Source organism: Symphalangus syndactylus, chromosome 15 (genome assembly GCF_028878055.3).
Source record: "Symphalangus syndactylus isolate Jambi chromosome 15, NHGRI_mSymSyn1-v2.1_pri, whole genome shotgun sequence".
Lineage (NCBI taxonomy): Eukaryota > Metazoa > Chordata > Mammalia > Primates > Hylobatidae > Symphalangus > Symphalangus syndactylus.
The window spans coordinates 11063289-11091165 of NC_072437.2; the positions used below are offsets into that span (position 1 = coordinate 11063289).

Consider the following 27877-nt stretch of genomic DNA (forward strand, 5'->3'; position numbering starts at 1 on the left):
ATGCTACCCTCCAGATAGCCAGCTCCTCTGCTCAAAGAAAACATGCAGATGCTCAGGGGAAGGAATTCCCCAAACCTGATCTCTAGGGCATAATGGATACGCTGTGGACACTCCATAGAACCTGCTGCTGTTCTTTAAACTTGGGTGGGCAAAAGTCAAAAAGGCTTTGGCCTTGATTGAAGGTTTAGCAGGAAGAAGCAGCCTCTGCTCTCCCTCTCCTCCTGAAATGGAGGCTACTCAGAGCACTGAAAGTTAAACCTTCCTCCAGGACACAAAGAGGAATGGCTTTTAGGACATCCTCCTCATCACTGTGGTGTAGACCTGATCCCTGGAGTTCTGTGTGATTTTTTAAGTAATTTTGAAAAGTGAGAGACTCTGGGGCCATGAAGTCTACATGCAGAGCCCAGTGGGTTCAGGTAAATTCTTATAAGAAGAAAAGAATGAGTCCGGGTGCAGTGGCTCACGCCTGTAATCCCAGCACTTTGAGAGGCCGAGGTGGGCGGATCACGAGGTCAGCAGATCAAGACCATTCTGGCTAACACAGTGAAACCCTGCCTCTACTAAAAAGAATAAAAAAAAAAAAAAATAGCCGGATGTGGTGGCACACGCCTGTAATCCCAGCTACTCAGGAGGCTGAGGCTGAAGAATCACTTGAACCTGGGAGGCAGAGGTTGCAGTGAGTTGAGATCGTGCCACTGCACTCCAGCCTGGGTGACAGAGCGAGACTCCATCTCAAAAAAAAAAAAAAAAAAAAAAAAAAAAAAAAAAAAAAAAAAGACAAGACAAGAATGAGAAAGAGACTTTCAAGGGCAGTATGGCACTGAATTTTACACGGATAACCAGTTAGAATCTGTTAGTCAAATCTGTCATTTGTAGGGACCCAAACTTGTTTAGCCAATGGAAAGAGGGTTTGAATTCTCCTTTTACATCTGTCCAGCTTTCCAAGTATTTCATTACCTTTAAATCCACTCCCTTCTTGATTTCCGTGAAATTGGACATCTGTCTTCTATTTCTTGAGCAGCTATTGTATGTCTCCATTTCCGCCCTTCTCAGTGTAAATTTCTCAAAGTTTGGCATGCTACGTGGTTTAGTGGTCATATTTCTTTTCTTACTCCTCTTTATGATTGTTCCTCTGATGCTATAAAAAACCACCATGTCTCCAGCTTCTTTGAAAATTCTAGCTTTTCTCTTTCTATCCTGGAACACTGGCCTAAACTCCAAACCTGTAATCATCATTTATGGAAAAATCATCCATAATCAGAAGTCCCTCTCTCTTGAGCTCCAAATCCGCTTATGGAATTAACCTCCTTTGGGAATTGCCCTTCCCTTCTAAAGAGTGCTGTATTCTCCCATCATTTGTCTCAAATTCTTGGAGTCGTTCCTGACACCTTCCTCTTCTCAACTCCTATACCAGTACAGTCTTTAATACTCTTTCTTCATGTACAAAACCTACCAAGGCTTAAGTAATGAATTCAAAATCGGCACCCCCAAACTCAGTTTCCAATTCTATTGTTCACCCTGGATAGTACAATAAGGTACACTTCTCCAAAAGAGCAGAGAGTACCCCCTCCTCAAAATAAGGACAACCCTTTCAGAGACACTCTTTCTTTTTTTCTTTTTTTTTTTTTTTTGAGATGGAGTCTTGCTCTGTCACCCAGGCTGGAGTGCAGTGGCGCCATCTCGGTTCACTGCAAGCTCTGCCTCCCAGGTTTGCTCCTGCCTCAGCCTCCCAAGTAGCTGGGACTACAGGCACCTACCACCACGCCTGGCTAGTTTCTTGTATTTTTAGTAGAGACAGGGTTTCACCGTGTTAGTCAGGATGGTCTCGATCTCCTGACCTTGTGACCCACCTGCCTCGGCCTCCCAAAGTGCTGGGATTACAGGCGTGAGCCACCGCGCCCGGCCGAGACACTCTGTAAACTGGCATTCATGGCTCTGTGGACCCCTGCATAATTGTTTCTTTCCTCTGTTCCGTACTCACCTATTCTATCAGAGAAGCTGATTCACATTCCTGCCACAATACATTGTGCAGCAAATTCATGGAAATGTGCTTCTTTCTTTTCTGAATTAAACTCACTTTGAAAATCCCAACCTTCTCTATGAAGCATCCTTAGCAATCCCAGCCCACCAGAATCATCTCTTTTATCTATGTGGAAAGTAACAGAGTAATCATTATTTATGGGATTCGTTTGACATTTATTGCTGACTGCCCTATTTTGCAGTCTCCTTGGTATGTATTTTCAATGTGCTCCGTATTTTCACTGTTCACACAAAGAGGTCATCTTGTGTTGCTTAGGTATCATAGAGCTCCCATGCATAACACAATGCCTGCATGTGACAGGTGCACTTGGTAACTGTTCTGATTGACTAATGTGCACCTCTCTCTTCTGGGTTTCCTGTTGCCATCCTGCCCTTCATATTATTTTGAATCCTCCAACCTACATATTAAATAGACTCTTCCCCTGAACTCCACCCAGATATTCCTGCTTCTGTTCATCCCAGAGATTCCAAATTGTAATGTCTGTCTTTGCCGTGAATACCAGCACAAGCCATCAAAGTAATATTGTGTACTTGGCTGTACACGTGGGCATTTGTGTCTAAGAAAATATCATAAAGCATTGATCTGCTATTATAGCCTGTATGGTTTCAGAGAAACGAATTCACTGCCTTGCACCTCATCTACCTCATTCATGTAATTGTTGTTTCTGTTGGATAAACCCTCACGACTCTTCTAGCTCTAAAACACATAATATTTTATGAATAACTGTGTATAGGTAATATTTCTTGAGTATTAACTTACTGCTAAATATCATCATATAAAATACAGCAATCCATGAAGTAGGTGCTTTTTTTATTCCCATTTTTAAGATTAGAAAATTGAAAACGAGAGAGGTTAAGTAACTTGCCCATGGTCAGGGAGTTAATAAGCATCAGAGCTGAGCTTCAAACCCAGGCAGAATGACGCCTTAAGCACTGGGAACAATATTCCACTGCTAGGAAATAGCAGAGTGAGCATTTCAATCTATTCCTTTTCAACACTGACTTCTCAACTGCAGTGGAGAAAATGTAATTAAATAATATCCAAATTAGAAATTATTTAATGTGACTTTAAAATGCTTTTAACTAGAAGGATGAGTGGGGCAGGGCTTACTCGATGCCCCAGGAGTTTTCTTTCTTTGCAAAGGTAACTTCTGTTGCTTAAAATAGATGATTGCAACATATTCCAGATTGTCAAGTGACGCTTGCTTCCTTTTCTCTGGCTGTTAGGCTTTCAGTCAGACAAGAGTACGTGTTCCAAAGAAGGTGTACAATCTCCATAAAGAAAGTGATGTTGTGAAATACATATTAAAGATATTTATGGGTTCCAACCAAAGGCTCCTTGGCTGGTGGTTTGGACTGATTCTGAGGTGTGGCTGATGGAAGCCCTTCTTAGATGTTCCCAGAACTGGTGTGGTTTGGCGCCCTAATGGCCTAAGTTCAATAAGGCACTGGAATCAGAGCACAGAATGCAGACTTCCTGGTCCTGCAAATGATGTCCCCCAACCTTTTGCCTTAGGAAGCCTTTATTCAACACAAATAACCCTTATTGTGCACTGAGGATGAACATAATGCAAATTAAAAATAGACAACTTGTACAGAATGATAAATGTAAATGCAAACGCAATGACTGTATTCTTTAATTGCAATTTTTCCTGATACCCAGCCATATTATGTATATTCACTGAATAGCAAGAAAGAAAATAATACTGAACATAAAATGCCCTAGTTGGAATTTTTTATATCTGTGTGTCCCCACAAAATAAACATCTTTATGTTCACAATATTTTGTTTGATAAAGCTAAAACACTCTAACACTAAAAACTGCTCTCTAATCTAACGATAAATAACCACAAGTCCAGGGAATAATTAAGTATACAAAAAAAGATCCAAGTCTGCGTTCACATCGGTAAAAGGATGGCAATTAAAGTAAGTGATAGCTATAATTACCCACACATAACTATATTTCAACAAATGAACAAACAGATAATTATTTCTGGGAAGCAGAGGTAGCATGCAGATAACTGGCATTCAAAAGAGAAATGTTTCCTAGAAAATAACACTGTTTCTGATTCAATTAGAACTTTAAGTTATTTTAAACATTTATTTTCATCTTGTGCCCTTATTTAGAAAGTGCATTGGCTGCACTTTGTAAGTTATGAACCTGTACTAATAATTGCTTTAAGAGTTATCATGCTCATGTATATATCACATTCTGCACATGTGTAATATTTGTTCAATTTCTATAATACTGACTAGGCAGTTTTTCTGACTCTGCCCTCTGTATGGGATTTACTGGCTCCTCTGTAACAAACAACATTGTTTCAATCAGCAAATGCTTACTGAGGGCCTAAGTATAAAGGGTATTGTGCTGGATGTTTTAAAAATCATGGGGAAAGTTCCAGGCCCCCAGAAATTCATGGCGCTCAGCATAAATGTGTCAAGTTGCTTTGAAAGATTGAATTTCCAATTGAAATAATTTTCCTTTTGCACGCATAACTCCTGAGATTTTCAAGTGGTTTTTACTTAATGACAGCATAGAACCAACTTTATTTTAAAATCTGTAAGCATGTTAAGGGAGAAGACAGAAATCTGTGTGGCAGGCTTTGGCCATGCACACTGTCTGTTACATGCTGAAGTTTAGAACCCTGATACTCCTAAGAATTTATATTATTAATTTCATGGAGCCTATTCCACAAACATCTCCATTTTGGTCTAGAGGGTTTCTGTTTGTTTCCTTGGTTTTTGGTTATGTTTTGATAGAGTAAGACTTGCAGTTTTTTTTATTATTATTAAATTTTTTAGGATCATTTCCGAAGCTGTAGTTTTTGCCTTTTGCCTCAAAACACGGAAAACTTGAATATTTTGGTGAAGAGAAGTTCCCTTTCTCCATCTCTTTCTTTTTTTTTTTTTTTTTTTTTTTAAGTTGCAGAATTGTGGCAACCACACAAATAAAATAAATAGAACACTGGCAGCTCTGCAGAAGCTCCTGTGGTCATCTCTCCAGATCGCTACTGGCCTTCTCCTCCGAATGAAATCGCCGTCCTCACTTTGTGGCAGTCCGTTCTCCGGGCACCTCTTCCTTGTCGGGCAGGTCTGTCATTCTAGAGTGTGTGTGGCAGTATCACTCTGGAGTCTTCAGTTACATTTCTCTAGTTACTACTGAGGCTGGACTCCATTAAAAATGTTTTTCTAAGTGGTATTCACATATTCTGTCCAATTTTCTTTTCAGCTGTCTTTTGTTTTTAATTTAAATAAACGTTGAATATTAGCCTTTGTTGGGTAAATGTGTTGAAAATATTTTCTCCCTGTTTATGTTTTTTTTTCTTTTTTCTTTATGGTTAAAACTTTTGTGTCTTGCTTAAGAAGCCCTTCTTTCCTTTTATGAAGTAAGAAAGATACGCTCCTACTGTTTCTTCTATCCATTTTATTATTTGACATTTGACATACAGATCTATTATCTATCAGGGATTGTTGTGTGTGTATAGCATTAGGCAGGGTCAAGTTTCACTGTTCGCTCCACATGGATAGCAATCAATTATTCTTCTCCAGTGCCCTAACATGCCAATTTTGTCATAAATTAAGTGGCTAATTAAGCAAGCTGGAGTAATATTATTTTCTTTCTCCTTCCTTCCTATTCTCTGAAAGCATGTATGTGACATTGGAGTTATTTCATCCTTAGAGTTTTGGAAAAATTTAGTGGAGAAACCATCTGATTCTGGAGTTTTCCTTGTAGGAAGGCATTCAATTACATTCCATTAATTTAACATTAATGGTGTTATTTAGCTTTCCTACTTCTTTAGTCATTTTCGTTAGTTCTATTTTTTTTAAGAATGTATTTGTTTATGTAAATTTGCAAATTTATCGTGGCGTAAAACTTTGTAATATTCTCTTACTGTTTTTAATTTCAGCCAGATCTGTATTGATGTCCCCTTTTCAATCTAAAATCTGTTATTTGTGCCAATTTTCTCTATTTCTCTATCCCCTTGCGAGAAAATTTTCAATCTTATTAATGTTTTCAAAGATAATTTTTTAAAAGATAAACAACTTGCTCTTTCCTTCCTATCCCTTTACATTATTTTGTTATTTGTTTTATATTTCAATAACTTATGTTCTTATTATCACTATCATATCTTTCCTTCTATTTTCCTAGTATTTAGTTTTTGTTCTGTTGCTAATTTCTAGATACTTTTAACACTCATCATATTTGTTCTCTTGTGATGCAGATGTTTGAAGCCACACATTTCCATCTCTTAATCTTTTGTGGTAACATGGATGGAACTGGAGGCCATTATCTTAGGTGAAATAACTAAGACAGAATGACAAATACTACGTGTTCTCACTTATAAGTGGGAGCTAAATAACGTGTACACTTGGGCATAGAGTATGGAAAAATAGACACTGGAGACCCAGAAGGGTGGCAAGGTGGGAGGATGGGATGGAATGAAGCATATGAAACGACTTAATCAGGACAATACATACTATTCAGTTGATGTGGACACTAAAAGCCCAGCCATGGCCACGACGCCATACAGCCACATATTGACCATGCCGACACTGCACCTGAATCCCTTCTAGTCATACACAAAAGACATTAGTCATGTCCTAAAAGTTCTATTGTCATACTTGCATTGTCATTAGTTAAAATGTTTTGGTTTTGAACTTATTTTGTGATTTCTTCTGGAATACATTGATTACTTAGAGATTTTATTTTATTTTATTTTTTAGATGAAGTCTGGCTCTGCCGCCCAAGCGGGAGTGCAGAGGCGCGATCTCGGCTCACTGCAAACTCCGCCTCCTGGGTTCAAGCGATTCTCCTACCTCAGCTCTCCGAGTAGCTGGAATTAAAGGCATATACCATCATGCCCAGCTGATATTTGTATTTTTAGTAGAGATGGGGTTTCACCATGTTGGCCAGGCTGGTCTCGAACTCCTGACCTCAGGTGATCTGCCTGCCTCGGCCTCCCAAAGTGCTGGGATTGCAAGCGTGAGCCACCGCGCCTGGCCTGGAGATGTAATTTTTGACGTTCAAGTATATGAGCACTGTTTTTGCTGCTTTTTAATATCTGCACGTTGTATCTTTTTCTTTTCGATCCCTTTACATTTACTCTTTCAGAATCCTTATGTTTTACTGTTTTCAGAAATCTTAGTTTTTAAAATATTCTGCTAATCATTTTTCATATAAATTTACATTAAATAAGTCTTTTAAAGTTTATTATAATTAAATAAGGTTTATTTTCATATGTGTTTTTATATCTACTGTCTCAGAACTTTCTCCTTGCCCTGTTTTTCCTATTTTATCCCCTTTTTTCATCTTTGAGTTGACTTTTTATGATTTTATTTTTCTCTCTTTACTAGTTTGGATATTATCTACCCCACTAATATTCTTTCAGGGGTTACCTTTGAGGTTACAACTGGCAAGGTAGGTTTGTCAGTGTATAATATTAAATATTATTTTAACCCTCCAAATTTTACTTGCCTTTTTAGTTATTCTTTATTCTTTCCTTTATCTCTAAGCATTCTGAGTCTGTCAATGTTTAATTCCTTTCATTTTTATTTTTTTTCCTAAAAATATCCTTAACTCCCTTTCATTATTACAGGAATTTTTGGGGGGCAGTTATTTTATTTGAGCATGTTAACTGTGTTATTTCATTGTCTTTGGACTTCAGTTGCTGCTTTTCGAAGATAGTACATATTTTTACCTCTAGCTGCTTTTAAAATTAATTCTTGGTCTTTATTTTATAGGTGTTTTATTATGATACACCTAGGAAAGTTTTATCTATCCTACTCAGGCTTTGCAAAGGTTTCTGTTTCATTTTTACAAAAGTTGGATTGATTATGGTGTAATTTAGAGACAGTGAGATTCACCTTTTTTAGACATACCCATCTGTGCATCTGCAGACATGAGCACTCCCGGTTGTCTATAACACCACGTGTCCTTCTGAACTTCACCTCCTGCCATTACGCCCAGCCTCCAGCAACCACTCAGCTGTTTTCTGTCTCCAGCTTTGCTTTTCCCCAAATGTCATATAAGCAGGATCACACTTAGTCTTTTGATTTTTTTTTTTTTTTTTTTTTTACCTCAACACAATGCTTTAGCCATCCCTTTCGATGATCGTTACAGTTGATCGCTCTTATTTAGTGAAGACTTCATCCATGTGCTAGTTCAGCCTGTGAGATGCTGGTGAGCCCACCTCCAGGCACTCAGGGACTCCCCACCCATTGAGTGTGGCCTGGATGTAGTGACTCAATCAAATGTGACAGAGTGCTGGGGTATCACTTTCAAGACTGGGTTATGTGAAGACTGCGGCCTCCATCTGCGGCGCTCTCTCTTGGTTTGCTTGCTCAGGGATGTAGGGAGAGCTGCTGTGCTGGGAGGCTGCCCTGTGGAGAGGCCCATGTGAGTTCACTTGGATGTGAACCTTTTGCGGCCTGCCAATAGCCATGTGAGTGACCTTGAAAATGGATCAGCCTTCACTCAAGTCTCAAGATGACTGTGGTCTTGGCTCACAGCTTGATTGCTGTCTCACGGGGGACCTTAAACCAAAGGCACCACGCTAAGCCACACACAGCTTCCTGGCCCACAGAAACTATGAAATAATAACCATTTCTTACATAAGCCTCCAGGTTTTGGGAGTAATATTTTGCACAGTGATGGATCACTAATACAAGCCAGTCACCAGTTGAATTTATTTCCACTTTTATGTGATTATGAATAATGTCACCATATGCATTTGCATACAGGTGTTTGTGTGGACACTGCTGTCATTTCTCTTGGGAAGATACTGAGGAGTCAGATTGCTGGATCCCATGAAGAATGTATGTTGAACGTTATAAAAACCTGCCAACTTAGATCTGTTTCCTGATGCTCTTTCGTCAGTGTTGGGAAATGTGCTAACATTTCTCACCAAGTCTTTTTTCTGCCCATGCACTCCCTCTTCCTTCCCTAAGACTTCAATCATCCTTCTTATTGTCCTTTGTATCTCTAAACCTGGAGTTCCCATTCTTCTCTTTTGCTTCAGTCTGTTTCATTCTGGAGATCTTCTGAGTTATCTTCCACTTCCCCAGTTATTTTTTATTTGTTTTGTTTTTAAACAACTATATCTAATTAAATTTAACTTTATCCTCTGCTGTACTCAATTTTATTACTGCATTTTCCAATTTCAGAATTTCCATTTGATCATTTCCTTATAGTTTCCTATTTCTGCTGAAATTCTCATTGTTTTATTTTGTGGGGGGCTGAGTAAACATACTTATTTTAAGGCATGTGTCTTTGAATTCCAATATTTTGAATCCCTGTGGACATATTGCAATTGGCTGCTGTCTCTGCTTTTAATTTTTCATCTTATTTTGTGTGCTCCTGTGCCTGGTTATTTCTAACTGTGTTGGACTTTGCATTTGAAAAATGGTTTCTAAGAATGTTTTGAAGCCTAGGATGCTATTACTGTCCTTTGGGGAAGATTTACACGTGTTTCTCCCAGGTACCTGTAGGCCTGGTTACTTCTGGACAACTCAACGTGGTTCTTGGTTCTGGTTCACTCTAACTCTTGGGAAGAACACTTGAAGGCCCCACCCCAAGGCCTTGGTGGGGCTACAACTCAGTTTCTTGCCCTGTAATTTGAGAAGGCAGTCTGAAGCACAACTCGACTTCTTAGCTGCCTTCTCTGAACAATGTGGGTACCCTTATGTCCACCTGAGCCAAGCCTCAAGTGTGGGCTTCCTTGCTTCAGCTCACCTTGCCCCCCACTCCCAGGTCTTCAGCTGCTTCCCAGTATTTCAGCATAGTGGTTCTCCCACGCCTCTAATTAGACTAAACAAACAAGCTTTTCCCAGCCTTGCAGGAGGCTCTCAGGAATAGTTGGTCTGAGTCTTCCCATCAGTTATTCCCAGAAGCCTTTGTCTTCTTTTATTTGTAAGAGAAAATACTTGCATGATCCTCAGCTTTTGTACCTGCAACCAAGCCACTTTCTAAATATGGCACTCATTCACGTACTTAAAATACCTGAAGCCAGTCTGGCACTTATCATTTCTTTAATATCATTTTCCTTCACATTTCTTAATTTGCAGAATAATTTTTTAATTAAACATATTGGTAGAGAATCTATTGCCTTCTTCTGCCCAGTATAAGACTAATTTTGGACCAGTTCTTTTAGATTAATACTCCATAAAATTTTGGAAAAGTCAACAAAGAGTGAATACAATTCCAGTTCTTTAACTGAAGCGATCATATGCTGACAATAATACCTGCAGGGGAGTTTCATGGTTTATATTCTACTTTCCAGTTCTTAACCCTACTTCATTTTCATATTTTAAATCCATTCCTCCTAGAAAGTTGATACAGCCTAAAACTTTTACACATTTACTTCTGAGTTTAAAAAGTGCTTACCGTTTGAGATGGAATTTCCATTTTCAGCAGTTATAGCACTAGATAGTGAATTAGATAACTGAATTCCATGGTTATTTGCATTTCTGTCTTGAGTCTCAGAAGCAGTTTCTGATGTACTAGGGTCATCTCGGCTACTTAGGTTCATGTTAGTTTCAAAACCTAAAATAAATTTTAGAAAACATAATTATTTTCTGATAACATGTACTGAATATACTGAATAAAACATTTGGAGAAAATAATAAAACATCAAATCAAACATTCATTACATTTAAAATAATAATAATCTTTAATAAAATTTGTGGCCTATATAATATTCACCAAGTTTTGCCACAACACTGTTAAACAAAAAGGAAAATGTTAAGTGGTAAAAATAATTTGTTGCATTCAAACATATTTATAAAGAATTTTTGATGTCATAGATCAAATAACTTGTCATTATAGTATTGCCTGTTACGAGAAAGCAATGAGTTCATGTTTCAGGAGTTTTCTGAATGATTACATTTAAATAAATTTCGGCAATCTTACAGCTTTGGAAAAAATAAGAAACACTTGAGTGATAAGAAACACTATAGTGATATTTTTAACATCATTATAAACATTTTGAGTGTCCATATTGGAATACTAAACCTCAATACTCGACTTCTGCATTCTGCACACTAAGATAATTACTTAAATATGTAATGCTTGTCCTATATTAAGTGTTTTGAGAGGTACGAACACAGAAGCCACTGTCCAAATTCCGCTGAAGGGCCTAATGAAGACTTTTTAAAATGATGTAATATTGATAAAGTGAAACACAGCAAATGCTTGCTCTTTGAAGCAATGTCTAACGGAGGTAGGTTTCCCCACGGTCACTGCATTACCCTTAGGCACACAATCAGACTTTGCAAATCAGGCACAACTGCCCATTAAGGGGCCAGACATCCCCCCATCACCATCTCTGCCAAGTTCCCTTTCTCTGACTTCACAGGTGCACCTGGGATTGGCTCTTGCTTCCTAAGGAACCTCAAAAAAGCTGCAACCTATTGGAGACTTTTGATTCAGCATCTAGGATATGTATGAGACTTTGGTTCTTTTCTGTTGGGACACAGTTAATTCTGACTGTCTTAAAGTTAGGCCTTTCTAAAGATTTAGACTAACAAATTATTTGAATGGGACAACACGCATCATTTGCTTTATTATACTTTAAATATGGCAGAATGGTGTATTACCACCCCAATCCCAATCACCAGCACCTCCACAGGCAGACATGTTATCCTTATTTTGCTGAAGAAGGAATTAGGGTTACTCAGAGTCATGCAGTTGGAAAGAGATAGAATGGAACTTTAACCTGTATGTTCTGACTATTATTCAGTTTTTATTTTTCATTAAAAGACAAATTGCATTATGTCATTTCCATGCTGAAAACTTTTGGATAAACTGCTGTTGGTTACAATCTACAGAAAGAAGGTAGGAGGGAGACAGGGAGGGAAGGAGGGTGGAAGACAGAAAAACAATGAAAGAAAGGAAAAAAGGAAAGGGGAGGGAGGGAGGGAAGGAGGGAGTGGGGAGGGAGAGAGGGAAGGAAGGAAGGAAGGAAGGAAGGAAGGAAGGAAGGAAGGAAGGGAAGGGAGGGAGGGAGGGAGGGAAGGAAGGGAGAGAGGGAGAGAGGGAGGGAGGGAGGGAGGGAAGGAAGAGAGAGGGAGAGAGGGAGGGAGGGAGGGAAGGAAGGGAGAGAGGGAGGGAGGGAAGGAAGGGAGAGAGGGAGAGAGGGAGAGAGGGAGGGAGGGAAGGAAGGGAGAGAGGGAGAGAGGGAGGGAGGGAGGGAAGACAGCTCTCCAGAGCTCATCTCTCAAGGCTGATCTTGACTTGGTCCCTCCTAACTCCTTCCTTGACATTATCTCCTCTTGCCTCTCGAGACATACCCTCAAATAGCACCGCAAGCAATGCATGTTTATCCAAATTCTCCATACTGACTCCTGTTTTCTTGCTTTGGTGCACTCGAGCCCTCTCCCGCCCCAAGTCTTCCTACCCACCAGTCAGGACCTTGGTCAGATCACCCGCAGAGACCTCTCCTTTACAAGCACAGAGCACAGCCTGTTCTGCCCAGAAAGGAAAGCAGGTCAAGATTTATGAGCAGGAAATGCTGGATAGATGGAATAAAGGCAAAACTATCGGCATTTTGAAAACTAGGCAGAAGAGTTTAAATTTAAATGATCCAGTGAGGCACTGTGGCTCCTGACTCCATTATACATAAAGAACAAAGACCTTCAGTCAAGTTAGCATGTACAAGAATGGCAACAAAAGTGAAAGTCAGGTGGTCTTAACTGTTTTAGCTCTTGACAATGAGCAATTATTGAAGGGGCTGAAACTGAAAGAATACTTACTCAATGTGGTCAACTCTAGTTTGGCTTTTTTTTTTTTCTTAAGCTTCTAAATGCCAGTAAAACAGGTTCTGTTTTAAAACTGGCTCAAGATGTACTCACCTGCTTTTATGTTTCTTTCACCTATTTTATTTTTGCATTCTTTAATTCAGTTATTTATTGGGCGCCTACTATGTGCCAGATACTCACTGAGTGCGAGAGACACATAATGAATACCACTGCCTGGTACCTGGGAGCTTCTCTCCCAAAAAGGTGATTGGCAATAAACAAGCAGATACACAAGCAGATAATTAAATGTGGTGGACTCACAGCTTCGTGGAAAACCTAGTAAGCGGAAAACACTGGTGGGCAGCCAGGCAAGGTGGGTGAGGTCCATGAGGTCGCATTTCAGCTCGTGATTTTAGAAAGGCAAGCTCCACACCATGTGTAAACACCCCAAAACAGGAAAGAGCTCACCATGCTCAAGGAACCGGGTACTAATGAGTCAGGGCCTGGGCAACCACCAAAGAGGAACTAAGAGGTTTTATTCTCAGTGCAGTGAGGGCTTCCCCAAGGCTTTGAATGAGCACAGTCCTCTTACACCTGGTGGCAATAAGCGAATCCTCTGAGGCACTTGCTGACTCTCGGTCTGAGTACTTCAGGCTGGCCTCCCTCACAGCTGATTTCTATCTCATCAACTGATGTATTTAAATTACAGCCCATATTCTCATTTTTGCAATTCAAGATTAAACGTATTTCTATTTTTCAATTGGCAGGTTAAACTGTAGCCAAGACATGTTTTTTGTTTTTTTGTTTTTTGAGACAGAGTCTCTCACTCTGTCACCCAGGCTGGAGTGCAGTGGCACGATCTCAGCTCACCGCAACCTCTGCCTCCTGGGAGATTCTCCTGCCTCAGCCTCCAGAGTAGCTATGATTACAGGTGCATGCCACCATGCCCAGCTAAATTTTGTATTTTTTAGGAGAGATTCTTCACCATGTTGGTCACGTTGGTCTCAAACTTCAAGTGATCTGCACTCCCTGGCTTCCCATAGTGCTGGGATTTCAGCCACCATGATATGCTTTTAGATGGTCACATCGGTTAGGCTTAAATCCTTAAATTATCTCCTAAATTTTAATTTTTTAAATCTTAATTTAAAATTAAATTTTAATTTTTTAAATCTTAAAAACATTTATCTACTTAAGGCTGGCTCTGGATGGGAATAAGGGAATAGGCCCTTCTTAACGTAAGGCATAAGAATTAACGGTCAGCATGATACTTCCTCACATTGCTCTTACAATAGTTACCATCACCCGGGTGTATGGTAGGTGCCAATTCCCTGCTAGGGAGATTCTCCTGCCTCAGCCTCCAGAGTAGCTATGATTACAGGTGCATGCCACCATGCCCGGCTAATTTTTGTACTTTTTAAGAGAGAGAGGATGCTTGGTTTAGCTCTGTTCTCATGAAAACTCTGAAGAGTTGTCACTATTACACCTATTTTCGAGATGAGGTCATTGAGGCTTGGGGAAGTTAATCTCCGTGTAAACATTTCACAACTCATGGCATGGCAGCCGGATTCCGACTGAGGCCCAGAGGGCTCAGCAGTCCCCCCACACTCATCCTTTTACTCTTGGCTCCTCTATGTGAAGTTTTCCTTCACTGTTTCATTTGCTGATGTAAAGGATAGGATATGGCAGCATCTTTCCTGTGACGAGTTTACCACCCAGGCCTCAGTGGTAAGGAACTGAATACTGTAGGTTGCAAAGCTGCACTCTGGCAGCTGCAATAGTGCTGCGGCTTCAGTATCGACATCCCCACTGTGGGGTTCTCCTCTGCTTGTAGTAGCCGGGGCATTCTACTGAATTATGCATCAGTCTCCGCTCATAAACATCCTTCTCCCAGTTAGATCCAAACATGTGAAAGCAGCCGTGCCCTGACTTGTTAATTTCTAGATTCAACACACTGAGGATTGAATGCAGAAACTCTAGATGGTTGGGTTCTCCTGTAAAGTGGTAGCTTAGCACACAACATTCCTTGTCAAAAGCACTCCCATTACCCAGCACTTCAGCACTGAGGGAATTACAACAATCAGAAATCCAGAGGACAATGGCATTAAGTCTGGAGAGGTCTTTGTTAAAAGTGCATATACACGATGCATGCTTTCAGGGGAATTTTAGAAATAATACAGTGCAAACAAAGTCATCAAGCCTTTTCATGCCTTCAAGCAGTGGCCAGCAGAGTTCTGAGAATGAAGAAAAGTCACATCAAAAGAAAATATTTGAAACTCTCAGTGAATTTAGTTAAACAAGTAAGGAAGTGAATACTGTAAATCCTGTATAATACTTAAAGGTGTGTCTCAGACATTTTTGTGCCTCTGCATCTGGTGAAGTAAGGGGTTGTGTAGTTCAGTGGCATCCCGTGGTTGGGTCCATGGTAACACGGGTTGGTTTGGACACCTGCAGTGTTTTCTTTTAGCCTATTAACAAGATTTCTCTGTGACCTCGGGCTTGGTGCTATTTTTACAGGTACAAGAGAATTGAATCACATCAGGATCTGACTCAAAAATAAAGTATTGGCCTTTGCATTAAGATATGATTATTCACTACAAGCAGGCAGTGTAGGTATATTTAAGTTGAATTTTAATCCAGTGAGAGCAAATGCCTAAATGTTAATACAAAAAATTTGGTTGTCTTGTGCTAGTTTTTATATAACTGGAATATCACTCCCAGTCAATGTGATTCTGTTTTAAACTGTGGCTCTTGATAGGAGGTGCTTTCTGACACCCAGGGGACATTCAGCAATGTCTGGAGACATTTTTAGTTGTCACAACCGGGCGATGGAGTGTGCTACTGGCGTCTGGTGAGCAGAGGCCAGAAATGCTGCAAAACATCCTATAATACACAGGACAATCCCCCAACCTAGAATTATAGTATCCAGCTCAGAATGTCCGTTGTACTGAGGCTGAGAAACCTTGCTTTAAAACGTAAGTCGGATCATGTCATTCCCGACTCCCGCCTCTCTGCTGGTTTCTGAGTTGATTCACATTAAGATCCAAATGCTTCCTGAGGCTGAGAGGACCTTGCATGCCCTGACTCCTGCTGGCCTTGGGCCCCAGCCCCCCTTACACGCCTTAGGCCTTGGCCTGGGTCTTGCCTTCCCAGCCCTGTCAGCCTCCCGGCCTCTCTCTCCTTCTCCAGCATCCAGCAGGGCATGGCAGCTACACTGTGTTCAGGCCTTCTGGATGACCTTCTGAAAAACAGCACCTGTCTTCCTCGCCAGGTCAGTTCCTGTCCCCACTCCTTGCTTTAGTTTTCTACACAGTCCTTCTCACTGCATGGCACAGAACAGCCCAATTGTTTGCTTTGTGTCTCCTTCCTCTGGAATGTGGACAAATACAATGTGTGTTGTATTTTCAGTGCCTAGAATAGAGCCCGGCACACAGATGGCACTCAATTAATATTTGTTGAAAAAGAAAAAAGATGAATGAACAATAAATTAGTTTTAATAATGTTGCTATAGAAATTTTCTTTCTGAAAGGAGCTACGCTTTCCGTACCTGTAAAATAGCTTGCACATTTACTAAATGAAAATTTTATGCAAATAAGTACAGCAAAGCCACGCACCACAATGATCATTTCTCCCCATTCACACAAGATTGACAACTTGTGGAAGCACTTTCACTGTTACTCCACCTTTGAGTGCTGATCTCTACTTATTTAAAATTATAAGGAAAATATCTCATTGCATGAGGTGAATATTTTCTTTTATGCAATGGAGTGGAGCTGTTTGTTTTCTACCTAAGCTTGTTAACTTATGAGAGAAAAGACCTATGGTTGTTTGAAATTGATTCCTGACACATGGTTTGAGAATTCAAAGACACAAGGTCCATACATAGTTTTTTAAAATCGTACTTTACATTGCTTTACAATTTGTAATATCAGGAGATAAAAATCAATTTGATAAATGTTGGCATGCTTTGGCTGTGCTGAGTGTGACTCTGGAATCCTGGTGACTGGAGTGGGCACAGTGGGTTGACCTGTAGTTAAGTGAGGGGGGCTTCCATGCACCCCTATCTTCCCCAGGCCTCTTCCAAGGCCAAGGGAGGCACTCAAGCAATGTGCAAACAGTTAACATTTGTAATACTTTGTAAACGCATACTTTGATTTATTTTCTCATTTTGAATAAATGTCCACTTAACTCTCTAAATGTTCATTTTTCATCTTTATTATTTTTTTTAAAAAAAGCTCACCTTTCCCCAATTGTATATGCTTCAATCTCTGGACAAAAAACAAAATGGGTCTCAGGCATAGAGCCTCTAGCCATCAACTCCATGATGAAATCTTTACCCTTGAGTAATTCACAGGCTGGGAGGAGAAATAGGTGTGAGGTCACTGGATGAGACTACGAAGGCAACGTCACCTCTGGCTCACCTCGGAAATGTTTTCCGAGAAAAGCCTAACTCCTCATACAGTAACAAGACTGTTTTATAAGTTTGCCATGACAGGAGAGGCATGAATAAGTTAACATCAGGGATATGTGTCTGGGAGAGCAGACACAGGAAGGATTTTGTGGAGGGAGGGGGAGGTAGGATGGAAGGTGAGAAGAGGAACTTCTCTTAAGGAAGAATGCAAAAACTCTGCAAGAGTGGAGAGACGTTTCTTACTGGGGAGAGAGAAATGTCCTTGAATAATTCTGGGAGAGCTGGAGAAAGACAGGGAGCATAATGGGGGTTGAGATGCGTCCTTGCTCCAAACTAAGAGTGACAAGAAACCTGGCAGAATGGACAGTGCGTGGTTCAGCCCTGGGAAGGCAAGGAGATGCCCTGGAGTGCAGTGGCCACTCTGGGGAACATGAGAGCTGAATGAAGAAGAAAGGAAGAGGGGTGGCCATGAGCAAACCATATTCCTCCCCCAAGCTAGGGAGTTCTCCATTGATTCAACAGGTATTCACGTCCTACAAGGTCCAAACCTGGTACTAAGATTTACTTTCGAACTTAAAGAAATATTCATCTGAAAGAAACAATCCATTGAGTGCCTACATTTTAGAGGGGTTATGGAGCATGGCAGATGACACGAATTTATGACAACCGGGTAAGTGCAAGAAGAAAAGGCACTACATCTATCCTGAGGGGTAGAGAAGAATGAATAATCTGACACATCACTGTGGGACTCGCATCCTGCTCAGCTGAGCTAATTTTGACGGTTTTATTCACTTGTTAAAGCCTTTGACACTTATAATGCCAACCCACGTGACAGGGACACCCAGGGTGCATTCTAAGGGGTGCTTTTCCCCAGGCTTCTCTGTGGTGACTCAGCTCTAAGGGGGACTGTTTTCAAGGTGCCTTCAAGGCGTGTGTTAAGGTTGCAAAGGGCCAGGGGCTGGGATGGGAGCTCTGCAAAATGCTCTAGGAATTCTTAGGAGAAGTCAGAGTGGGCTGGAGCAGCCAGGTGAGCCTTTGTTGTGTAGGCAGGAGAAAGAAGCAGTGGATTTTGAGTTGAGGACGGAATGTGGAGAGGGGGAGGGAAAAGGAAGGGAATGCCGCAGAGGCAGAGCTGACTGCACTCGTGAGGGAGGGGAGGCTGGCTCTGCCCCCACCTCCGCACCGGGAAGTGGGAGCAGAGAGCTTTGGAGTCTATGAGCATCACAGGACTGGGTTCCAGCAAGTATTTTGAGCAAGGGCACGCTGTGAAGAAGGTGGTTTTTTTTTTGTTTTGTTTTGTTTTTTTTTTTTTTTTTTTTTTTTTTGTAAATACTAATCTAGCAAAGAAAGTATACAGCTGAATGGACCTTGAGGAGAGATCAGAAATAGAAAGAGAGTCAGGGGAGAGGCTGAGGAAGCAGAGGGAGGAGTGGGAAGGCAGGAGGAAGCTGAGTTCAATCCCTCTGAGTGGGAGAACTGGGACCCGATGGGGACCGCAGCTGGGGCGTGGTTCAGAGCAGCAGCTCCCACCTGAAGAGCAGGGTGCATCTGGGGTTGTACTTGTTGACTTTGAAGTGACAGCCGCAGGCCTGAGGATTAAATTGAGTGGCAATTTTTTGAAGAAGAGCATTTATTAGGACTGAAAAGGAAACAGCTAGGAGAGACTTAAAAATCTCTCAGGAAGGAGAAATTTTCAAGGAAGAGACACTCTGGAGTGCGAGGAGGCAGCAGGAGGGGACGCCCAGGTGACTGCCCTGCAGGAGGGCAGATGTGGGCTTGCAGGAGGGGCTGCAGGCCGGGAGCCTTGGCAGAGGCAGGACTGTGTGGCGCCCAGGGCGACTGACAGTGTCAGCGCTGGGGAAAGGCCAGGAAGCAGGGGAGAGAAAGGAGCCATGGAATGTTTCCCCAACAAGATGCTGAAAACACCGTTTTTCTCTTAGGTACCTGCGCTAGAGATCAGATTGGAGTGTATTTTAGAATCCTGTGAGATGGGATCCGGGTTTCAGTAACGCAGGAGAAAAACAAACTATAGCTGTTTGGCTGACTTAATACTGAGAGTGCTATGTAAGGCATAAAAAATGTGAAAATACATTTTAAACTCATTACTCATACTGGCTATAACTCATTCTGAAACTCTATAGGAAAATTCCTCTTCAGAAAGGCTATTGCATGAAGGGAATGTGCTTGTTTTTTCCTACTTGGCATTAAGGAAAAGTACAAATGCAGAGAGAGGTGCCTGGCAGGCTCCCACCACTTCTCAAGTTCTCGTTTGTAAAATTTAGAAGTCGCAGCTCAACAGAGCTCGCAGATACACATAGATGGTGCGTAATTAAATTTGGAGACAAGCACTTCGACCTGAAATTGGCGTCTAGCTTGTGTTAAACCAAATCTAGTTTGTGTTACACAGGGCAACTCCTTTTAAATCTCTAAAATGTAGATTTCTCTGAAATCCTGTATTACTGCACATGAGGAAGAAATGCAAAGAGGGCTTCGACACTCCTCTCAAGTCGCTCTGCATTCTACTTTGTAAGCTTCTAGGAAGTGATTTGTTTTCTTTTACATGATAGAATTTTCTTTCCTTTCCATGATAGCATAATCCAAATATTTGTGTTATTGCCTCTCAGAAAGACGAATTTCAGATGTAAAGAACCACAGAAGCTAATCTGAAACTCAAGAAGAGAGAGTTCATGTGGAGATGGGTGGATGTGATGAGAGTGGAGACTGTTAAAGGGGAAATGTGTTAAACTCATGGAGGTGACACACTGCAATTATGTATGTTTTGAACAGCACAATTCTAATTGCCTTTTGCAAACGTGGAACAGATTTGATCATCCCTTTGTGAATGCTTGCAGAAATATATCAAGAGAGGGCATCTGAGTCTAGTGGTGATGGAGATCTGGGAAGAGAACTGGGTTCCCAGGCAGTTACTCTTGTGACACAGCTGTTACCCACACTATGTGGACAGGTTATATTTCTATAAACATTGATTATTTAAGAAACAGAAAAATACATCACTGCAGACCTTGGAAGGGTTGCGTGTGCTGAGAAACTGGATTTGCCCGGCCCTCTACTGACCTTAAATGTCTCGGGCTGGGCTCCCGACATTCCTTCCTACTTGTTAATAACCCCTTATGAAATCACCACCCTGGAGTAGATGGAAATTCCTCTTGAACTTATGTTGTAAGCATTCTTCTCTGGTAGCGAGTGCTGCAAATACTTATCCTCCAGGTTAAGCAGGGAGGAATGGAGATGTCTGCTCCACTTTCACTGCTAACTCTTGTCACCCACCCCCCTGCCAAGTCGAAGGAGATGGTTTGTGCTAGAAAACACCAACTGAAGTAGGAAACACAGCAATGTCTTCAACAACATATGTGCTGAGCAAGGGAAGAATGCATTGATAGTAAAGCTAAAAAATGACTGTCAGTATAAATAAGGTTTTCAGTACCCAAAAATGCACAGAAAATTAAGTTGTGCCAATTTTCTTTTAAATTTAACTAACTGAATCCTTTTTTGCCCATTTATTCTGTCCCTGCCATAAAGGGGAAAAAATCACTTCAATCCCTTTCCTTTTCTTGTACTTGGGTAGCCTTTTTTTTTTTCATAATTAGCCGAGTATGCAATACCTAAACAACAAGGCTGCTTGGCCCAGAGCCCCATTCCTCATGCATACTTTTATAGGTCATGAGGTTATTTATATTGCTGTTATTTTTACATTTCCTCAATGCCAGGTGGTAATGTAAATCCAGGAGTCCTGAGCCACGATGTGTGGCCAAGTACGCAGTCGGTGTCAGCAACATATGTTTTCCTGGAGGGAAATGGTTCCTCCTCACTTTCCCCAGAAGGCAAAGGTGACGAGATAACGTCCCTGCTCTTCTGTTGGGAGTGTTTTGTGTTGGTGACACCTACAGCCTGGATGGTAAGCTAGTGGTGCCTGTCATCCGCTAAAAAAGAAACAGCAAAAATTAAAACAGAAAGAAAAAGAAAAATTATAGCAGTGGTGGATGTGAGGTCTTTTCAAATCCCTTGCTCAGAACTCATTACAAATTTACCCATCTAAAGTATTTAATAACAAAAAAGACACAGACCAGGGCCAATAGCAATGAGCATCAGTCATCGACCTTGAGCATTTTGCTGTGTCAACATTTCACCAAGGAGAAACGCTGCAGGCCCGGGCCAGGCCACCCAAGGGGGTGGGATGGACGCGGGGACCTTGAGAGCTCAGGGCAGCAGCCCTGCACCAGCTGGCATCAAGACATTTCCATATTTTAGTAAGAGTGTGGCAGCGCCTGTGGACACCAGCTGAAGCAGAGCCCACCTGCCCACACTCGCTGGCTCCCAGCCAGGAGCTCTGAGGCCTTGAAAAATAAATTTAAAATATCTATGGAGATTCAAATTCTTCTTGAAATTCTGGAAGAGCCACATGGACTGTGTCTTTGATAGCCGTAGCGGTTGCATCTCTTCCTGGTGGTAGATTGGCTGGAGTGACTAATTCTTTATGTGCTCACGTGACCCAATTTCCCTTGATGGGCCACAGGGCAGGTGCCAGTCACTCAGGAAGGACAAATGACTGGGACGCAGTAGAGAAAGGCTGAACCTAAGCATCCAGTGGATTCACACTTCACCAGGGACCACAGGAAGACACCATGAGGTGGCCAGGCAGGTCGGTGGTGGAGTTTCCCTTCTCCTGTCCTAGGTCTTAATTTCTTAAGTAATTAATCAGCCCAGATTAATCACTTTTTTTTTTTGAGACAGAGTCTCGCCCTGTCGCCCAGGCTGGAGTGCAGTGCTGCAATCTCGGCTCACCGCAACCTCTACCTCCAGGGTTCAAGTGATTCTCCTGCCTTAGCCTCCCAAGTAGCTGGGACTACAGGTGCACACCACCATGCCTGGCTACTTTTTGTATTTTTAGTAGAGATGGGGTTTCACCATGTTGGCCAGGCTGATCACGAACTCCTGACCTCAGGTGATCGGACTGTCTCGGCTTCCCAAGGTGCTGAGATGAGCCACCTTGCCCAGCCAGATTAATCATTTCTAAAGTATATAGGTTCACATGTAAACGAACACAGAAATAGAAAGAAAAAAATCTATCCTTTCTATATCTATGTCTATATATCTATAGCTATTCTGATACAGTTACTCCAAAACATAATTTGATCACGCCCTTTGAAAAATCCCTTTAATGTGCAGGATAAGGCACACAGTGGCTTCTAGCACACGAGAGGACATTCTCCTCTTGTTCTGACATTTTCTCTTCGCAGATTTTGTCTCCTATTTGCCCGTATAAATCCTCCCTTCTAGACCAGTGTTTCAGAGGACATATTTGTGAGCTGCGAAATCAATTTAGTGGGTCACAACACACATTTTAAAATGAAAGAGAACAGAATACCACGAGTAAAAATGCAGTGTTGAACAAGCGTCATGGCTAAGTAGTGTTTTGTGAATCCCGAGTAGTATCTCTATGTAAAATGTGATTCTCGTTCCTTGGAGGCGTCGGAGTTTTCAAGTTTCCCTGCCATGGTCTGCTTGAGAGAGAGCCCACATTTCATTTTAAAAATCCATACAATTCCATGCAATGTCTGGCACCAAATAGATTCCTTGGAATAAATGAATGAAGTGTGCCCTTCGTATTTAGTGATTTTCCGAGACCTTTTTGAAATTTTGAAGCAAACTGCAGATAGTAATAGGACATACTACTGCTAGTTTTATCATTTTGCCTGCAGTTAACCTCTGATATTTTGTAGCCTAGGAAGAACTACATATCTTGAGGCATGCCATAGGGTAGTTTTCTCACCTGATAAAAGGAAGGTTTGTTTCTAAAGCCATTGCAGAGGGTTCCGAAGACATGCTCGATCCCCACAGAAATGGAAATGCATTCCGATTAGCAGCTGCGCCACATCACTGGGTGTTTTAATGATCATCAGATTAAAAAGACATTTTTATGATCCCACATCTCCAGATATAAAGCACAGAGCCTCTTTCCTGTGTCACTGTCCCTAACCTCTAAATTAGAGATAATTTCAAGCCTGGGTAAGTGAACGGTGGCGACCCCCTACTAAGCTGCAACTGCATCAGTGAAATTAATGTTCACGATTAGAGTTTTACTGTCTGGAATGACATGTAAGTGATTCAACCAAATCTCTAGTTGTGCTAATGTTTATGTGGTGCAAATAGGGTGTGATTAGAAGGAACTAGAACAACACCAAGAGTGTGCTCCTGTCTCCAAAATCAAGGTCCCCTAGCTTCTCTTTCCTTAAAGACTGAAATAGTTACTCAAAAGGCAATTTATCGATTAAAAATCTAAGGGGACTTTGTTACTAAGGGGATTTTATTACTAGTAATATATACAAAAGTAGTTAAATACCAAGAGACAGAGTCAATCAAATTCTCATAAAAATTTTTAAAAATATATGCTATTTTGCTTTATAGGACCTGCTGCTGGGCACTGGTTATTTACTTAAGAAAGGATCTGTGAACTGGCAGAAGTACGATGGAGGCCACCTACTTTAAGTTGGTTGTTTGCACTCCTGTATGTCCCCTCCATCCTGGTGTTAAAGCCAATTTGACCCCCTCCAGCACGTCATCTCACCTGAGAGCTGAAGTTAAAGGAACGTAACGTCACCAAATGGATGTGACCTCAGCAAGTAACTTCATAGCTGCGAGCTTTGGTTTGCTTTTTAGTAACATGGAAAGGCCTGTATGGCGAAAGTTTTCACTCATTGCTTTGCCTAAGTCTTCTCATTTTCACTTACTTCTTCCCAGTTTATCCAGCTTTTCACATAAAAGGAAAATAGTAAAGCCAAAATCCAAACATACATATTTTTCAGGGACACACCCTGATGTACCAATTGTGCATATATCAGTTCTTCCTTGCTTTAAAATGGAGATTTCTTTTGAAGGGTTATGTTTGATTTTGAGCCAGAGTTTTCGGTATGAAGAAGCTCTTTGGTGGGCTTTTAGGACTTTGGGTAATGCACAAATTCTCAGGTGTCTCTCGCAGTCAGTGTTCTGCTGTAAATCAGTGCAAGTCTCGGATCTAGTTCATGTCTGACCTTGTTTGGGCTCTGCATAGTTTAGGACTTAGTCATTTGCATGGAGGAGAGAAATGAATCATATTGTTTATTGTCATAATTAACATGTTATTAAATTTGCAAATGGCCACTAATTGCCCATGTACAGGGTCCAAGTATGAAAACTGAAGATTTCAAGGAGAAACCAGCGTGGAGTCGGTAAAGGCCTGAGAAGTTCTGCACAGAGTACACGGTGGACGACTGTGTTGATTCATGGAATGAAGCACGGGGTGAAATGATATTGAATATAGCTCACTCTCGATGGCGTGAAATTTTCTAGGCTAATCTGGGGATTAATCATAAAAATGACTCAAGTCAGGCATAAGGAGCCTAAACACTGGTAGGTAATTAGGAAATAGGTTTTTCTCTTCCAATACTCTTCAGGACAGAGAGAGCATGGCACCTGCCCAGTCTCTCTTTAGGACAATATTCCATGCACCATGTTGCTTCTAAGCATTTCTTCACAAAAGGAAGAAAACCCCAGGATATAGTATTATGTGGCAATAATGAGATGCAGATAGTCAGGAAGGTCTTTATTAACTTGCTTAAAGAGAGCTGCTGAGTGGCTTAGAGGATAAAGGGCTGGATTTCTCTTTAGGGCCCCCAGTGGGAGTTTAATTTGCAATCCAGTGTGGAGGCACAATACACAATAGCTGCTTGCTTTAATGGATTGATAGTATGAAAAATATTTACTGGTTATGAAAGATAATCCACTTCTGAGAAGTCTGCCTTATTTTCAGAATTTCAGGTGCAATAGATCCTTTCCCCACTGACGGTGCATTATAGAGCATCCTGGTTGTAACGGCTTCTTTGCTGCATTTGGCTAATCTAAAAAATGAAAACCTCTTTATGCTAGATACATATCTCTGGTCTGACTGACACGCTAGCTGCTGCAGATTTACAGCTAGTATGTTAAGGTAATTTCTCAGGATAGTTCATGCAATTCAAAGGGTACCTTTTTGATCAGATTGATCTAAATATTTAATAGTCATAACCTTCTGCTTGGTTTTGCTCTTCGGTTTCAAAGAATAACGAAGTGGCATGACCTAGCGGGAACAGCATAGTCATGAGAGCAATGAGCTTTATATTCTCCCAACAAATATTTATTGAGGGGCTGTGAGTATAGCCCCGGCTTTATTCAGTCATGTTTCTCACTTTGCCATTACCGATGTCGGTTTCTACATTCACATAATTGAGAAAGGAATGGATTTTTGCCTGTTTAAAGAAAGTTGCTGTAGAGACAGACGATGAAGGCTTTTTGATTGTCTGTCTTTCCCCTGTTCCAATCATGGTCGCTATTGAGAATCACTGCTGATCATCTGTCTGTACAGTTCTTAGCATGGTTCCTGGTGCTAGGTGAGGGCCCACCACCTATTTAATTTCTGGTGGGTCTGGGGCAGGCATCTGACACCCCACTTATGAGGTTGAAGTCCACATCCCCAGCAAGTCATATGTGTCCTACAAAAAATATGCTGGGCCACTCTGCAAGTCAGTACAATTTCAGTGTGAATTTCTTTTCAGTAATTAGAAACTCAGTCCCAAGTAAAACTTTAAAGAGGTCAAGAAAAAGAGAAATGGAAAGTGAGGAGACAGGAGTTTTGGATGTGAGGAATAATCCTAGTCTATCACGTGTGCTGTGCATCCCTGGTACTGCAGAAGATACCTTATGGCAGGTGGGTAGAAAGGATTTTCCAGGAAAGGGGAGAAAAAGAGGAGGAGGAGGAGGCAGGGGGCACAGGAAGAACATGCTCTGTTTCAAAAGTGATGTCTGGTGGGACATTGATAATGGGCAAAACAGTTTTATCTGTCTGCCTCCCACATGTTTTCCTGGCAATGAGTTTGTGTTTAACTTCAGAGGGGAATTCCTTTCTCAAACAGAGACCTTGTATCATTATTTTAATTTTATTGTTTTCAGAGACTATGAAGGACATAATAGAAAGAATCCAGGGTTTGGAGAAAGGAGACGTGTTTGATTCCTGACTTTGAGACTGATTAGTTTTTGTGATTATGGGAAAATCACTTAATCCCTCAAAGTCTCTGATTGCTCATTAATAAATAGGGATGGTAACACCTGCTTCACCCGCCTCACTGAGACGCAAGGGTCCAGGGGGAGAAAGGAGACATCAATGTGCTTGGTCAACAGGAGACAGCCACTTACAAATAGCTGTTTATACTATGACCAGGATGCCATTAACACGTCACAGTGTATATCTGAGTATTTCCCATTATACATATGCACCTAGAAGTGCTGCTATGGTTTTTGTTCACTTTCTTCCTCTGGTTCTTTGCACTTTGTAGGAAAGATCCTAAGAGTTAATGCTGAATTCCTATGTGACAGAAGAGAAAAAACGGAGATAATTCAGAGCCTTGTCATCAAGCTAACGAGGAGCTTCCAGGTACAAAGCTTATCCAGCTCTGATTCCATGCAAGGAAAGTCATTTTCTCCTCCTTCTTCCTCAAAATGCATGGCTATATTCTAAAGGAACCACACACCCTGAAGTTTCATGTCTCACCCCATATTCACCCATCAGCCTGCAGTGTCTATTACCCTGACTTCTGCACCTAGAGAGCTCCATCCACCCATCATCCGCTTCTAGCATTCCTCCTGCCCTTCTGCCACCTCTGGCTGCAAGGCCCTCAGATTCTTTCAGGCATTTACCTCCTTCTTCTTCTGGCTGCAGAAAATGCCATGTGTGCACATCTTCTGCAGCGGCTCCTCACTTTTCCCACGTCACTGACATTTTGGGAGGATTCAATGAAGCTTATGAAGCCTCCGCCCAAACAAGTGGCAGGTATACCATGGGGGCTCATGGGCCAGCTCAACTATGAATCCATGAGTGGTTTATGGCCCTCAGGTTAGAAATTCTCTCCTCTTTGGAATTTCTTTCACTGAAAGTGGATGCACCTTCTGTCTCTTATATGGTTTGTGAGAGGGCAGAGGCAATGCCAGATTTGTTTATCAGTGTTTTGGATTTCCAGTAGCAATCCCTGTGCTTACATTAAGTACATGCTTATGGGATGACTGTAAGGGAATTAGCTCCACAAGTTAATGCAAGTCTGGTTTATAGGCCTCCTGCTTGCACAATTTCCCTGTATGAATTATTGGGCATTTATACAGAGAAAGTGCTGTAAGTTGTGAGAAAAATGTCACAAACATTCATGGCAAATCCTTAGGCATTAAAAATATATATTTCTAATTAATATAGGGAAAAGAGAGCTTTGTGCTCTTAACATAGATAAATTTGGTTACTGATACATTTATTAACATTGAAAGTTCATTTCGAAGTGTAGATGAACACAGTATTATTTTTACTAGACATTTAGGGGATTAAAAACAATGAAATATATAGCTGCAAGTCTCAGGCACAGGCTCTCTTGGCTACTGCAGAGAGGCAAAGAAATTAGAAAAAAAATCCTTTTCTTCCAAAGAGACATATTCTCTTCTTGTCAAGCCCAGGTTTATTAACATGGCAAAGGAAGAAACTTCACACAGCTCCTGCTTGCTTAATGTCCACTTAGTGATAAATGGAGGCCCCCCCTTCTCTGGGGATGTTAATCTAGTTTCCCCAAAGGACTTACTCGTTTGGAAAATGAGGAAAATTTTGCATTGATTTAAAATGGTTCTGGA

The 27877-nt window shown here is 41.3% G+C and overlaps 1 protein-coding gene and 1 long non-coding RNA gene across 4 annotated transcripts in view; one reads left to right on the forward strand and one right to left on the reverse strand.

Annotated features, from left to right (window-relative positions):
• Nucleotides 1-27877, reverse strand: part of MYO16 (myosin XVI) — a 706512-nt gene that overhangs the window by 34981 nt on the left and 643654 nt on the right. For all 3 annotated transcript variants that reach the window (XM_055244378.2, XM_063618637.1, XM_063618636.1), the window contains exon 33: nt 10424-10582. In XM_055244378.2, coding sequence (XP_055100353.2) covers nt 10424-10582 — 159 coding nt within the window. The remainder of the gene's footprint in view (nt 1-10423; nt 10583-27877) is intronic.
• Nucleotides 8147-11580, forward strand: LOC129463665 (uncharacterized). The gene is made up of 3 exons (XR_008651273.2): nt 8147-8483; nt 8782-8856; nt 11394-11580. It is a non-coding gene; the product is annotated as an uncharacterized lncRNA (long non-coding RNA).